This window comes from Phycodurus eques, chromosome 1 (assembly GCF_024500275.1).
Source record: "Phycodurus eques isolate BA_2022a chromosome 1, UOR_Pequ_1.1, whole genome shotgun sequence".
In the NCBI taxonomy this organism is placed as follows: Eukaryota; Metazoa; Chordata; class Actinopteri; order Syngnathiformes; family Syngnathidae; genus Phycodurus; species Phycodurus eques.
This window is the reverse complement of record NC_084525.1, coordinates 21,211,385-21,227,793: the sequence shown is the minus strand read 5'-3', so window position 1 is coordinate 21,227,793 and position 16,409 is coordinate 21,211,385. Positions and strand designations below refer to the sequence as shown.

General features: G+C 41.2%; 1 protein-coding gene across 1 annotated transcript in view; it reads right to left on the bottom strand.

Annotated features, from left to right (window-relative positions):
• Positions 1 to 16,409, bottom strand: part of scn1lab (sodium channel, voltage-gated, type I like, alpha b) — a 67,177-nt gene that overhangs the window by 4,290 nt on the left and 46,478 nt on the right. The window contains exons 17-22 of the mRNA XM_061682681.1: positions 15,699 to 16,229; positions 8,675 to 8,810; positions 6,150 to 6,304; positions 3,162 to 3,335; positions 2,832 to 2,954; positions 462 to 737 (exon numbers count right to left, since the gene is read on the bottom strand). Of these exons, the coding sequence (XP_061538665.1) occupies positions 462 to 737; positions 2,832 to 2,954; positions 3,162 to 3,335; positions 6,150 to 6,304; positions 8,675 to 8,810; positions 15,699 to 16,229 (1,395 nt within the window). The remainder of the gene's footprint in view (positions 1 to 461; positions 738 to 2,831; positions 2,955 to 3,161; positions 3,336 to 6,149; positions 6,305 to 8,674; positions 8,811 to 15,698; positions 16,230 to 16,409) is intronic.

The following is a 16,409-nucleotide window of genomic DNA, read 5'->3' as shown; positions in this document are numbered from 1 at the left end:
TGATAAATTTTAAATAAATAACTGATCAGCCCTAATACTAAGTAAGAGCAGTCAAACGGGCACTGACAGGGGCTGCAGAATGCCGCCCTTGGGCGGCTGCCCATATCAGAAACCGTCCCTGTGCTGCAGTGAAAGGATGAGAAAGAAGAATGTTGATTTCAGGCCTGATACAGTTATTGTAAGTAAGGACTAACACAATTAGATTTCAAATCATGCTATATTGTGTATCAGGCCTTGAAATAAAAGCTGAAATGTTGATCTGTTGTCTCACATTGTCTTATGATGTCAAGCACAATTGTTTTCAGTTTACAGGAAGAGTAAAGGAATTGGCCTCACTGTTCCAATCCTTTTGGAAGGTAGTGTATCTATCTATCTACAGTTTCTATTTCTAGAACTACAGACCTCTGATGTGTTACGTTGAATGACACAAAATGCATGCTGGGACTTTTTGAACACCTCACCACTTGCAACAACGCCAAATAGCCAGCACCAACGTTGTCAAAATTGATTTTGACGTTCTTCCATCGGGCGCTGTTGTTGACCAAATTCAGGCAGTCAGACTTGTTGTTGACCTCCTCGATGGGGAAGACCTTGTCAGTGGTAGTGTTGATGCAGTAGTAATACTTCCCTGCGAACAGGTTGACCCCCATGATGCTGAAGATGAGCCAAAAGATGAGGCAGACCAGCAGCACATTCATGATGGAGGGAATGGCCCCCAGTAGTGCGTTCACCACAACCTAGACAGGTTCAAAGTACACAAACTCAGAACCCTCTTGTTGCTCAAATGGAGGTGGTTCTGCTTACCGAAATAGAAAGGCAGCTTAATTTTGGACAAGTGGCCATTACAGTCATCTAATCACTTGAGTATTCTTACATTATAAAAAAGCTACATTTATAGAGTGGCGTCTGCACACAAAAGCTTTTACAACCCCAATTGCAATGAAGTTGGGAGGTTGTGTTAAACATAAATAAAAACAGAATACAATGATTTGCAAATCATGTTCAACCTATATTTATTTAAATACACTACAAAGACAATATATTTAATGTTCAAACTGATAAACTCTATTGTTTTTAGCAAATAATCATTAACTTAGAATTCTATGGCTGAAACACGTTCCAAAAAAGCTGGGACAGGGTCATGTGTACCACTGTGTTACATCACCTTTTCTTTTAACAACATCCAATAAACGTTTGGGAACTGAGGACACTAATTGTTGAAGCTTTGTAGGTGGAATTCGTTCCCATTCTTGCTTGATGTACAGCTTCAGCTGTTCAACAGTCCGGGGTCTCCGTTTTCTACGTATTTCACGCTTCATAATGCGCCACACATTTTCAATGGGAGACAGGTCTGGACTGCAGGCAGGCCAATCTAGTGCCTGCACTCTTTTACTACGAGGCCACGCTGTTGTAACACGTGCAGAATGTGGTTTGGCATTGTCTTGCTGAAATAAGCAGGGGCGTCCATGAAAAAGGTGTTGCTTGGATGGCAGCATATGTTTCTCCAAAACCTGTATGTACCTTTTAGCATTAATGGTGCCTTCACAGATGTGTAAGTTACCCATGCCATTGGCACTAACACAGCCCTATACCATCACAGATGCTGGCTTTTCAACTTTGCGTCCATAAAAGTCCGGATGTTTCTTTTCCTCTTTTGCCCGGAGGACACGACGTCCACAGTTTCCAAAAACAATTTGAAATGTGGACTTGTCAGACCACAGAACACTTTTCCACATTGCTTTTTGCATAGTAGAGTTTGAAGTTGCACTTACGGCTGTAGCGCCAAACTGTATTTACTGACATTGATCCTTTACACATTGATGTCAGTTTTTGATGCAGTACCGTCTGAGTTATCGAAGGTCACGGGCATTCAATGTTGGTTTTCGGCCTTGCCGCTTACATGCAGTGATTCTTTCAGAACCTTTTGATGATATTATGGACCGTACGTAGATGATGACATCCCTAAATTCCTTGCAATTGTACGTTGAGGAAAATTGTCCTTAAACTGTTTGACTATTTTCTCACGCACTTGTTCACAAAGAGGTGAACCTCACCCCATCTTTGCTTGACTGAGCAATTCAGGGAAGCTCCTTTTATACCCAATCATGGCACCCACCTGTTCCCAATTAGCTTGTTTACCTGTGGGATGTTTTTTTTGCCACCTGTCCCAGCTTTTTTGGAACGTGTTGCAGCCATAAAATTCTAAGTTCATGATTATTTGCTAAAAACAAGAAAGTTCATCAGTTTGAACATTAAATATCTTGTCTTTGTAGTGTATTCAATTAAATATAGGTTGAACATGATTTGCAAATCATTGTATTCTGTTTTTATTTATGTTTAACACAACGTCCCAACTTCATTGGAATTGGGGTTGTACTACCAGACAGTTAAGAAGGTGAAGGTTGATTCAGTAAAGGTTACATTTTCATAGGAAAAAAAGCAAAACAGAAAAAAACCTTAGCGGCAGGATGAGGTCACAACATTTTGTCTGACTGTAAATGAAAAAGACACACAACAAAGAAAAAGATTACAGGTCACATTTACAAGGCACCAAACGAGCAGCGTCAAAAAGCAATGTCTGCAATCCATCAACACAATGTAAAAAGAAACATGCAGATAGAAGAAGTACAGAGTTGACTTGGAAGGAGAACATTAGCATGCAGTTAAATTTAAATTACACATGGTAAATTACTGAAACATATGTCGTAAAGTATCCATTGCTACACAATGACTGGTAACGGAAACATCTAAGATGTCTAATGGAAAACTTAACATCTTTTTGCATGTTTTGCAACTTTACAAAGCTTGATTTAAAAGGGTTTCTTACTCACCCTCATGCCCTCGAACCGAGACAGGGCTCTCAGTGGCCGGAGGGCTCGCAGTGTCCTCAGGGATTTGATCGCAGTGAGCTCGGAGTAGCCCAGAGCATTGGCCACGAGGCTGACAAGGGACACCTGAGAGAACATGGTTTATGAGATAAACAGGGTGGAAAATATGAACTGATTTTAGAAATTTTATTGAAATTTAAATTAGGCGTTCAAGGTTCCAGCAGGTTCGTGGCTTTGGGTTTATTAATATCTTGACTTAATATGAAGAATGAAAACATGGAATGATTAAGTCAGATTTCATCCAGAGCTACGTATGTTGAATATTGTACTTACATCAACAATGACGAAGTCGAGCCAGCACCAGGCGTTGGTGAAGTACTTGACAAAGCCATAGGCCACCCACTTCAACAGCATCTCCAGAATGAAGACATAAGTAAAGACCTTGTCTGCATACTCCAGCATTGTTTTGATGGTCTTCCTCTGTTCAATATAAACGTCCTCAAAAGCCTAAACAAAATTCACAGAATGAGTAAAAAAAAAAGAAGAAAAAAAAAAGATACATTAAAATGGGAAGGATTTCACTTTGTGTTAGTTAAGACTGAATGAAACTGAGGTGCTAGCTAAGAACCAAGAGTAGATCTATCCATCTAACCTGTGTACTGTAAAATATGTATTCATAAAGAATAAAATTTTCTCGTAAAGTTTGTACGAATGTACGTTTCCAAATATCCAGGCTTGCCCACCACTATACTTTATTACTTTATACTTTATTTACCATTATTACACTAGAGAAGGATATGCTACTTTATGTTAGTTCCATTTCGGTTCAAACAAACCATCGCATACTTGGATAAATTAAAGGACTGGCTGCTTAGATTTATTACAATACAGTTCTCTCTCGCTACATCACAGTTCACATTTTGCAGGTTTAGTGCAGAACAGATTTTTTAAATTCGTAGTCATATCATGGATTATTCGCTATATTGTGGGTTTTTGCGGTGATTGTTTTTCCACATGGACTGTTACTGTAGACTCACGTAGCAATAAGTGTGAGTCAGGAGGAAAAGACAGAATGTCAAAAGTTTGGGATCATTTCATACTTGAAAAAAGAAGCTAAACCGCAATGTGTCGATTGCAAAGTACAACTCGCTTAAGTTATACAATTACATGTCTACAGTAAACATAGCTAATTTAATATTGCCGATCTCTGCTAGTTAGAACGAACTGCAATCCCTAACAGGTGGTTAGGATAGCGGGAGGATTGAGAGAGCCGGTGGTTCTCTTTCAGTAGCTTCTCAACCGCAAAATACAGTAAACACAAGGACATTCTTCTGATGCCGTCACTCTACACACACACTGGTTAAGAATTTAGCAAGTTATCAGCCGGCCAACTGTACATTCTCATTCTCATTCGCTCACTTTCACATCACTCAACAGGCCAGGCCCACCTTTTAAAGGCACACGCACATTCAACAACACAGATACTGCTGTGTAGAATGTGAGAATGGCAACCCCAAGTGGGAAAAAAAACCAAAAAACATACAATAGTGATGGCGGGATGAAGCTTCATGAGGCATCGTAACACTTCAGCCAATTGGCTCGAGTAATGGTTAATTTCTTAATGTTTGTCATGTGCACACGAAACCACCTGTTGGCCATGTGTATAATCACAGGCAGCTGTATCTTCACCACGTGTAATGCATTACATTTTTGCATCTGTTTTGGCTCTTGTCAATGACAATGTATTACAAAACAATGTTCGACCAAATAATTTCTCAACATAAAGTTTATCGATCCATCGATTTTCTGTACTGCTTCTCCTCACGTGGTTCACAGGCGTGCTGGAGCCTATCCCAGCTATCTTCGGGCAAGAGGCGGGGTACACGCTGAACTGTCCGCCAGCCAATTGCAGGGCACATATAAACAAACAACCGTTCACACTCACCTTCACACCTATGGGCAATTTAGAGTCTTCAGTTAACCTAGTATGCATGTTTTTGGGATGTAGGAGGAAACCGGAGTACCCAGAGAAAACTCACACAGGCATGGGGAGAACATGCAAGCTTCACACATGCGAGGCCGGGATTTGCACCCCGTTCCTCAGAATGGCGAGGCAGATGTGCTAACCAGTTTTCCACCGTGCCGCCCATAAAGTGTATAATACATTATTTTTTAATGCATTCTGTGTGCGTAAAATGTTTCCACAATGGTAGTATCATATGATATGTCAGGTGGTACATTGTCTTTCTGTCAATTTAAGCAGACAGAGGACTGTGAAAGTGCATGTGCAACCAGGATTCTCCTATCGAACAGGAGAATTTATTATTTTTCTATTCAGAAATTACGGTTGTTTATTGTACCCTACTTTCTTGGAACAAAAATAAATACCTCACCTTTAAATAAAATAAGAAACGGTGAAAAATACAGTTCTTGAGAAACAAATCTAATTAATATATCTAAAGTAATGATAGTTATTTATCCTCCGCGGTCCTGCCTGAGGTTCGAACTCACGTGACCAATGAGTGACGTCTTCCACCGTTCAAGCTGTAAAACGTTACACTTCGCTCTCTCCACTGTCCAAGCTATGTCAAAACTCAATACACGCTATAAAGACTCCAAACTCGTAGCGTAGCGCTCGCGCACACACGGACGTATATATGACCAGTTCAGGGTGTACCCCACCTTTCGCCCGAAGATAGCTGGGATAGGCTCCAGCACGCCCACGACCCTAGTGAGGAGAAGCGGTAAAGGAAATGGATGGATGGATGGATGAATGGATATATATATATATATATATGGATATATATATATATATATATATATATATATATATTTAAATAAATATTTGGATCACTACTTTTTACTTTTACTTGAGTTATATTTTTCTAAAGTAACAGTACTCTTACTTGAGTACAATATTTGGCTACACTACCCACCTCTGGTGGTCTGGAACATAACCCCCACTATAAAAATAAATAAATAAATAAAATTCATTTCGTTATAAAATATGTTGTACACAGTCTGTATTGGCACAGTAGAGGTGAATTTCTGTCCCACTAGATAAAATCTGCATCTAGCAAAAAGACCGAATGTTAAACTCCAATGTAACTGATTGTACTTTTTCCCATCTCAGAAAGGCCCAGGTATGTGGTATTGGTCAAGTGCCACGGGTACAAAAACAACTCATTTGATGGTAAACACCCCCATGGTAATCCAAAATAATGTCCAGTACAAGGTACTGCATGTCAAAGAATTCCTGACAAGGGCCCAAACCATCTTTGTTACAAGGCATGAGTCGTGCAAGCATGCATTTAAACTTACCAGTGCGCCACTGCTGAGCAGGATCATAAATATGATAAAGGATTCAAACCAGTTGTGCTCCACTATTACAAAACAGGTTTTCCTGAGTGTCCACCAACTCTTAAACCTGGGTGCTTCCTCATTGACCTCGCAACACTGGAATCTGCTTATGCATCCTGCAAATGTGGAGAAGAACACAAATGAAAAGGACCACAGATATGAATTGCATGGGTGTCAGTGACCACAGTGTATACAACTGCAAATGCTCATGTGTTGTGCATGTATCATGAAAGTAACTATCCATCCATCCATTTTCTGTACTGCACTGTACTGTATTGCAATCGCAGGGCAGATATAAACAAACAGCCATTCGCGCACACATTCACACCTAAGGGCAATTTAGAGTCTTCAATCAACCTACCATGCATGTTTTTGGGATGTGGGAGGAAACCGGAGTACCCGGAGAAAACCCACGCAGGCACAGGGATAACATGCAAACTCCACACAGGTGAGGCCGGGATTCAAACCCCGGTTCTCAGACTCGAAAATGCCCATAGGTGTGAAGGTGAGTGCGAGGGGTTGTTGTTTTTATGTGCCCCGCGATTGGCTGGCAACCAGTTCGGGGTGTACCCCGCTTCTCGCCCAAGGATAGCTGGGATAGGCTCCAGCCTACCCGCGACCCTAGAGAGGATAAGTGGTACAGAAAATGGATGGATGGATGGATTCACAAATTTTGAATTTGATGCCTGCAACACGTTCCCCAAAACCTGGGACAGACATGTTTACCACTGTGTTACATAACCTTTCCTTTTAATAACACTCAATAAGCATTTGGGAACTGAGACAACTAATTGTTGAAGCTTTGTAGGTGGAATTCTTTCCCATTCTTGCTTTATGTACAACTTCAGTTACTGCACAGTCTGGGGTGTCCATTGTTGTATTTTGCGCTTTATAATGCGCCCCACATTTTCATTGGGAGATAGGTTGGGACTGCTGGCCGGCCAGTCTAGTACTTGCGCTCATTTACTGCAAAGCCATGGTGTTGTTACACATGCAGAATGTGGCTTGGCATTGTCTTGCTGAAATAAGCAGGGACGTCCCTGAAAAAGACATTGCTTGGATGGCAGCATATGTTGTTCCATAACCTGTATGTACCTTTCAGCATTAATGGTAACTAAAACACCCTCATTGCATCACAGATGCTGGCTTTTGAACTTTGATAATAAATAATCCGGATGGTCCTTTTCCTCTTTGACTCACAGGACAAGAGGTCCGTGATTTCCAAAAACAACTGTGTGTGGACTCGTCAGACCAAAGCACACTTTCCCACTTTGGGTCAGTCCATCTAAGATGGGCTTGGGTCCAGAGAAGCTGTTGTTTTTGTTGTTTTTACTTATATTTGTAGATGTAGAGATGAATTGTGTTAACTGATAATGGTTTTCTGAATTGTTCCTGAGTGCACATGGCAAAGTCCTTTACACAGTGATGCTGGTTTTTAATGCAGTTTCGCCTGAGGGCTCAAAGGTCACGGGCAATTGAAGTTGGTTTTTGGTGTTGCCGCTTACGTGCAGAGATTTCGTCAGATTCTCAGAATCTTTTGATGATATAATGGACCCTAGATGATGAAATCTCCTTGCAATTTTCTTTGCAATTGTACATTGAGAAACGTTCTTAAATTGTTGGACTATTTACTCAAGCAGTTCATAAAGTGGTGAACTTTGCCTCATCCTAGCTTGTGAGATGCTCCTTTTGTACCCAACCATGACACTCACCTGGTTCCAATTAACCTGTTCACCTGTGCAATGTTCCAAACAGGTGTTTTTGGGGCATTCCTTAACTTTCCCAGTCTTTTGTTGCCCCTGTCCCAGCTTTATGGGAATGTGTTGCAGGCATCAAATTCAAAACGAGAGAATACAAAAAAAAAAAAAAACTAACGTTCATCAATTTGAATATTAAGTATCTTGTCTTTTTAATGTATTCAATTGAATATAGTTTGTAAATGATTTGCAAATCACATGTCAGACAAAATGACAGTTTAAATTATTAAGAAAGAGGAATACACAAGGCGGCACGGTGGACGACTGGTTAGAGCGTCAGCCTCACAGTTCTGAGGACTCGGGTTCAATCCCCGGCCCCACCTGTGTGGAGTTTGCATGTTCTCCCCCTGCCTGCGTGGGTTTTCTCCGGGCACTCCGGTTTCCTCCCACATCCCAAAAACATGCATTAATTGGAGACTCTAAATTGCCCGTAGGTGTGACTGTGAGTGCAAATGGTTGTTTGTTTGTATGTGCCCTGCGATTGGGTGGCAACCAGTTCAGGGTGTACCCTGCCTCCTGCCCGATGATAGCTGGGATACGCTCCAGCACGCCCGCGACCTTAGTGAGGAGAAGCGGCTCAGAAAATGGATGGATGGATGGAATGCACAACTTTTCTTTCTAACCTGATGAGCATTTCTATTCACTGTCACTCAGCTGTGAGTTTAAGAGACCAGCTCAAAGCATGAGCAGTTCTGTCCCACTTTTTCTTGATCTATCACACCATCTCACCGTCAGTAAAGCAGGCCTCTGGCTCCAGTGACTCCTCTGGCTCCAGTTCCACTGAATCAACCCCATCTCCTGGTGGGCGAATATCAACAGTGCTCCCTTCTGAAGAGCTGAGATGTTTAGGCTCTGTGTCGAGCTTCTGCGTGGACAAGGAAAGGTGTGCAAAGTTATACTGCAAATGTAGAGTTATTCCAGGACAAAATGTCCTGAAGTGTTCTCCTCGGGCTAGGCGCTGTCAAAACAGAGTTGGACTCTTTTTAACATCCTCCTTATTGTCATCACATGCAACATTGATCAAATGTACCTACAGGCTTTGGTATGGCATATCTGAAGGCTCAAATCATATAATAGTTGGACACTACAGTAATGCAACTGTGGGTACGTTTGATGCGACCTCAGTTTGAGGAAGAGTGCATGCAGTATTCCAATGCATCATCAATCCAAGCCTGAAATTTTACCAAGCAAAACGTGCGGTATTTTCACATCTACTGAGAAATTAACCCCCCAGATCAATTAGTATACAGTTAATTTGTTTAAATACCCCTAATAAAAATAACTATTTAACTGCTTATGCCCCTACCCCCATAAAATACAATCCACCCGCCTAAAGTTCTGATCACCAATTTTCCTCAGTGACATGAAAATACATTGTTTCCATTCCTTGAAAGCAGTGTTTAAGCTTTTTCTGTTTGTGTAGAAGTTGATAGATGACCACATTAGCTTACCAGCAAAAACCAGCACTGTGCACTGTTTATAAGACAGCATGTGGTCTGGTGTTTTATGTTTTTCCTACTTACAGTACATAACATGGCACAAAGTAAATATGCACCATATAGCATCTTGATAATGTGAGACGTGTCAGTCTTGCTAGTTGTCTTGTAATTTTTCATAGAGAAAACCTAGTATTGCATGCAGGTGACATTTTTTTCCAGGCATGTGGTGTTTTGAAACATGTCATCCTAGACAGTGCAGCAGCCCTGATTGCAGTGGGACCCAGCTAATAGGACATGGGAATGATGGAAACATGCTTCTCTGATGTGCATTGATTTTTGAAAGAATGCTGCCTTACTCTACCTTGGTACTCGTTTTACCTCGATGGGTTATGGATTCTATGAGGTGATGTCTGGTTATGGTTTTATCTGTAGCAGGATAGCTTGGCATGTTATACTACACTGTGTGCCTGTTTGACAGGAGGATCACTATTCCAAAAGGTTTTTTATGCAGATTATCGATTGATTATTGGGGTGATTTATGCAAAGTCACACTTAAAGTGATTGACAGTCACTAACTGCTTGTTACATCTTTTGATATCCTATAACATTTGATCAAAAATAATCTTCCTCGTAAAATGTTTCTTTTCCACTCCATTATCAGAGCTATCACAGGCATCACATTAGCTTATTTCATGTATAAAAGACTGAGGATTCCGCTTAAGTTAAAAAGAAATATGACACTGATTTATGATCCTGATATATCCCTCGATTTTTTATTTTTTGATTATTAAATAATTTATTACTGGCAGCATCAACCTTATGTAAACAGATATGGTTATTTTCAGTTTGACAGATTTTCAAATTCAGACGCGAGGTCATCTTCAATGCCTACAGCCCCACGCCACCCGATTTTACTGATACACACGTGGACAAAATTGTTGGTACCCCTCTGTTCATGAAAGCAAAACCTACAGTGGTCACAGAAATAACTGACAAAGGTAATAATAAATAAAAATGTATTGAAAATTAACCAGTGAAAATCAGACATTGCTTTTGAATTGTGGTTCATCAGAATTATTTAAAAACAAACAAACCGATAAAACAGGGCTGGACAAAAATGATGGGACCATTAACTTAATATTTTGTTGCACAACCTTTTGAGGCAATCACTGCAATCAAATGATTTTTGTAACTTTCAATGAGACCTCTGCACCACTCAGCAGGTATTTTGGTCCACTCTTCATGAGCAAACTGCTCCAGTTGATTTCATTGTACCCTGCACAGATTCAGGACACCCTGTGCCAGATGCAGCAATGCAGCCCCCAGAACATAACAGAACCCCCTCCAAGTTTCACAGCAGGGACAGTGTTCTTTTCTTGGTATGCTTCATTTTTGTGTCCGTGAACACAGAGCTGATGTACCTTGCCAAAACGTTCCAGTATTGTCTGTCTAATGAACATGGCCAGAAGCTTTGTGGCTTGTCAACGTGCAGTTTGGCAAATTCCAGTCTCCCTTTTTTATGATTTATTTTCAACAGTGGTGTCCTCCTTGGTCGTCTCCCATGAAGTCCACTTTGGCTCAGACAACGACAGATGGTGCAATCTGACACTGACGTACCTTGACCTTGGAGTTCACCTTTAATTTCTTTGGAGGTTGTTCTGGGCTCTTTTGTTACCACTCATACTCCCTCTATTCAATTTGTCATCAAATTTCCTCCTGCGGCTACGTCCAGGGAGGTTGGCTACACTCCCGTGGATCTTAAATATCTGAATAATATGTGCAACTGTATCGTCACAGGAACATCAAGCTGCTTAGAAATGGTCTTATAGCCTTTACCCATAACATCCTTGTCTATAATTGTCTTTCTAATTTCCTGAGAAAACTCTCTCCTTCGCTTCCTCTGGTCCATGGTTAATATGGTAACCACCATGTCACCAAACAGCACAGTGATTACTTGTCACCCTTTAAATAGACCGACTGACTGATTACACGTTTGAAGACACCTGTGATGCTAATTAGAGGACACACCTTGTTTGAACATGTCCCTATGGTCAAATTATTTTCAGTCCATTATGGGGGACCATTATTTTTGTCCAGGCCTGTTTCCTGAGGTTTTTTTAAAAATAATTCTGTTGAACCACAGTTCAAAAGCAATGTCTGATTTTCATTGGTTAATTTTAATGACTTTTTTTTAATTACTTTTGTCAGATTCAAATTATTTCTGTGACCACTGTGGGTTTTTCTTTCAGTAACAGAGGGGTAACAACATGTTACGAAACTAAAGACCCATCTCAAATCTCCCCTTCATAGCCAAGATTGTCGAGAAAGTGTTTTTTAATCAACTCTGTGATTACCTGAACTCAAATCGACTTTTTGACCATTTGGTATCAGGTTTCTGAAATCACAGTAGAGAATCAACTCTTATCAAAGTGCTAAATGATATAAGGTTGAACACTGACTCTGAAACTTGTCAGTTCTTGGCTTGTTAGATCTCAGTGCGGCGTTTTATCCAGTAGATCATAACATACCGGTGAACAGGTTGGAAATGTGGGTAGGACTAAATGGAACAGTCCTTAAATGGTTCAGGTCCTACCTGGAGAAGAGGAGTTATTTCATAACCATTGGATGTTTCCAATCTCATTCAATGGCAATGACCTATGGGGTACCTCGAGGGTCAATTCTTGGACCCCTTGTCATGGGTGTGTGTTCCGGTTGTTGTTTTCCCCGTCTCGTACACACCTGCTCCTGAGAGCATCTTCACCACCTGTGCCTCCTTCACCCTAATTACCCCTTGCATTTAACCTCGTGTCTCATTCTTTCTAGTCGCCAGTTCGTTGTACCTTGTCGTCGCCTTCCAGCATTCCTTGTTGCCACGTCACAGACTCACAGTAAGGCTAGACGCTGTTCCGATTATCGACCTCGCCTTTTTGCCTCACGTTTTTGGATACTGTTGCCTTTTTTGGATTGCCTGCCTGTGTACCGACCTCTGCCCATATATTAAACCTCTCTTTTTGAAACTGTCCATTTGTTTTGGAGTTGTGCATTTTTGGGTCCTATCCTCTGTTCCGTTCATGACACCCCTCCTGTTCCGCCCTCTATATGCTATCCTTCGGTCAAATTCTTGAGAACCTTAATGTTGACTATCATAGCTGTGCAGATGACACATAGTTACAGTATATCTAGCAGTGTCTCCAGATGACCACAGTTCAATTGAGGTGTTGTGTCACTATCTAAAACAGATAAATAACTGGAAGAGCCAAAACTTTATTTTATTAAAAAACCTACGTAATTGTTTTTGGTACTAAAAAAATTGGTTTGCTGTTAGTAATTACCTGGAGTCGCTTGGTATGCTGATTGAGTCCGACCTGTCTTTCAGTAGTCATACCAAATCAATTACAAAAACAGCCATCTACCAGCTGAAGAACATATTCAGAGTGAAGGTTTGCATGTGCCAAGAGACCAGGAGAAGCTCATCCAGACTTTTATCGCAAGTGGACTTGACTATTGCAATGGTCTTCTGACTGGACTCCCCCAAAAGGGCATTAAACATCTGCAACTCATTCAGAATGCTGCAGCTCGGGTTTTGACGAGAACAAAGAGGTCAGAACATATTCGTCCAATTCTAAAGTCTCTACACTGGCTCCCAGTCAGCTTCAGAATAGACTTTCAAGTTATGCAACTGGTCTATAAATCATTAAATGGTTTAGGTCCTGAATATATGAAACAAATGCTAGTGCAATATAAACTCAGTAGGGCTCTGAGATCTGCAGACTCAGGTCAAATTCTGGCGTATAGAGTCCAAAGCAAACATGTGCAAGCAGCGTTTAGTTGCTACGCTGCTCACAAATGGAATAAGTTGCCGACAGAAGTCAAGTCAGCACCAAGTGTCCATCCATCCATCCATTTTCTGAGCCGCTTCTCCTCACTAGGGTCACGGGCGTGCTGGAGCCTATCCCAGCTGTCATCGGGCAGGAGGCGGGGTACACCCTGAACTGGTTGCCAGCCAATCGCAGGGCACATACAAACAAACAACCATTCACACTCACAGTCATGCCTACGGGCAATTTAGAGTCTCCAATTAATGCATGTTTTTGGGATGTGGGAGGAAACCGGAGTGCCCGGAGAAAACCCACGCAGGCACGGGGAGAACATGCAAACTCCACACATGCGGGGACGGGGATTGAACCCGGGTCCTCAGAACTGTGAGGCTGACGCTCTAACCAGTCGTCCACCGTGCTGCCGCACCAAGTGTCATTGTTTTAAAATCTAGGTTAAAAACGTTTCTTTTCCCCCCCCCCTTTCTTTCTCATGCTTATGATTATTTTAGAGAATGTCCACTTTTAAATGATATTTCTTGCACTGTATGTTTCTTATCTTCATTTTTATATATATTCTTTGTTTTTAAATGTTTTTAAGCTGTCTTTTTTTTGTCTTTATCTTTCAGTGTTATTCTTCTCTTGTGAATTGGTGTTAGTGGTGTTAGTGTCTGTGTGTGTTAATCCAACATTTAAAAAAGTTGAGCAAAATTGTTTAAAAGTTTCCATTCAATTGAATGCAGTATTTTGTTTCCTAGTGCATGTAAATGTACTGTGTAAACAACCTATGGAATTAATTCTACAGCAACGTTTAAGGTAAACTATGTTTATGATGTCAGAAAAAAATAAATCCATAAATTAATAAACCAGTACATTGGTAATCAGGGTCATATATCAGAGTCATGATAAACTACAGGAATACATTTCTCTCTGTTTTATTTGCTCTTGCAATTCTTCTTCTTTTTCAGTTGTTAAATGCAGACCAAGTCCCATTTCAAAACCAATTAAGAAGATGAAGAAAAACTAAAAACTTTCATTGTATATGTGTACTGCTTTATGGGGAAGAGGTGGGAATAAAGGAAAGGGTTTTCGGTGGGGCGGAGGGCAAGACCAGGCAAAGAACGAAAATGGGCAGTCCATTAAAAGTATGACGAAAAAAATGCCTGTTCGTAAATGACATTGGCAGTCCTCATGGTTAGTGCCATGATACAATAAAGTGGTCTTACAGTTCTTCTCTCACTGAAAACCTTGAGAGCATCTGTGACATGGCTGCAATAACAAACGGGGGGAGTTAAACAAAGTAAGTCATGCGCACCAAGCCAGCACTCAACCTCACGTCTGTGTTCAGAATTAAGTTAGGATTTTCTTGCATGAGATACATAAACAGCGCAAACCATCTGTAATGATAAATATTCTCAATATTTGCAGAGTCTGAGCACCTGTACCAATAAAATTATGGTTAAAGTAGTAGGTGGCATAATCAAGGCCTGTTACCACCAAGCACGTTATGCTGGTTACCAGAATGACAAATACACTAAGGACAAGTGGGGCCAGAGCCACCAGATCCAATAGATGGAGCTGCAGTGGAAAGAAGAATGTGTGGCAATTTTCTACTTTGTAATACACATCACCTGCAGGACACAATGATTTTTGTCAATCAAATGAGTCAGATTAACCTGTTGGTGATTGTTTGTGCTTTGCAGAGGTCTAAGTGCTATTGAGCGCCATTATAGTTTTCTCTGTAAGATTTAAGAATGAATTTTAGTGACATAGGATTTGGGAAATAATGTGGCAACAACAGCTTATTTCATTTTACATGGAGTTTCAATTTGATTGCTTCTCGCCGGCATAGGGACAAAGCTGAGATCACCCTTCAATTAAATTAGAAGCATCTGTAGTGTTTCACAGTGACGTGCCCTTGCTGGTCTGTTTTTAAAGTAATCGTCAAAGTGAATCCAAGTCATTAGTTGGCGAGGCAGTAGCAAATCCATAACGCCTTCAGCTTTTTAAAGGGAACGTCACAGTTCAAGTCCCACTGCGGAGAAAATAAATTGCAACTTGTTATTGCTCGTCTGCATCCAGTCTACTGCTGATGCCCCCTGGAGCACGGCACCGAACCCCCCCAATCCCCTCCAACCATCACCCGGACCAATCGTGTTCTGGCTTGCCTTTCATCTGAAGGGTGTGTATACTACTGTTTTTGCAACATACATCATGTGACATCGTACCAACCTGTAAATAAGAAACACAAACATCCTCAACAATAGCACCAACGTTTCAGATACCTTACCATATTGTACGACTGGGTTGGTTCCCCGCTCACAAAGGGCTGATAAATGGTACAATAATTTGGTACGTTATAACTTTTCATGAAAATCTGAACAGGTGGAATAGTTGCAAAATGTGGTTCAGTTGATTCACCACCCTTCACCAGAGTCAACTTTAAACTACAAAACAGATCAATTCATCAAGACGGAAATATGCCAGTCTAAATCTTACCTCTTTGCTGCCCTCCACATCTGAGGAATCGCTGCTTAAGTCTTCTGTGTTAAGGTTCTCAAAGTCTGACTCACCCACAGCAATAGGCACTGTGACTGTCAGGCTCGGATTGTGAATAAAGGACATGTAGTGACATTCGTCTATGGGGTACTTTTCGGTGCTATCCGCCTCAATCATGCCCCCAACGACCAGGCCTCCTCCAGGACGCCCGTTGCCCTCAGCTGTCATGTATATCCCGCCAGGGTCTTTGGTCATTTCCACTGTTGTGTGATTGGTGATGCAGTTGCCTTTGCCATTGCTATGTAGTTCTTCTAGGGGTTTGCTCTCTTCAGGCAGGTTGGAGCCCTTCCCGCCACCACCAAAGAACAGGCTCTGGAGGAAGTGTCGAACAGTAGATTTTATAAAGGCAATGCCGCGCTGGATCCGGCCCACAGCAATTTGCAAGTTATTCATCTCGCTGTCGTCATCAGTTGCAGCCAAGTTGTCAGCGCTGAATGAGCTCAGAAGCAGAGCCAAGAACAGGTTCAGAACCTAAAAAGAATGTGAAAAATAAGACATAAATGACTGTAAACAAGTGGGCTAGATTAGATTTCAATTATATACTGTAAACTATGTACAAACTACTGTAACTATATCATATGAACAAAAGGTCCTTAATTGGCAGATTCTGGTCCAGCATAGGACCCAAACCTTAACAGATTACTTTAATAA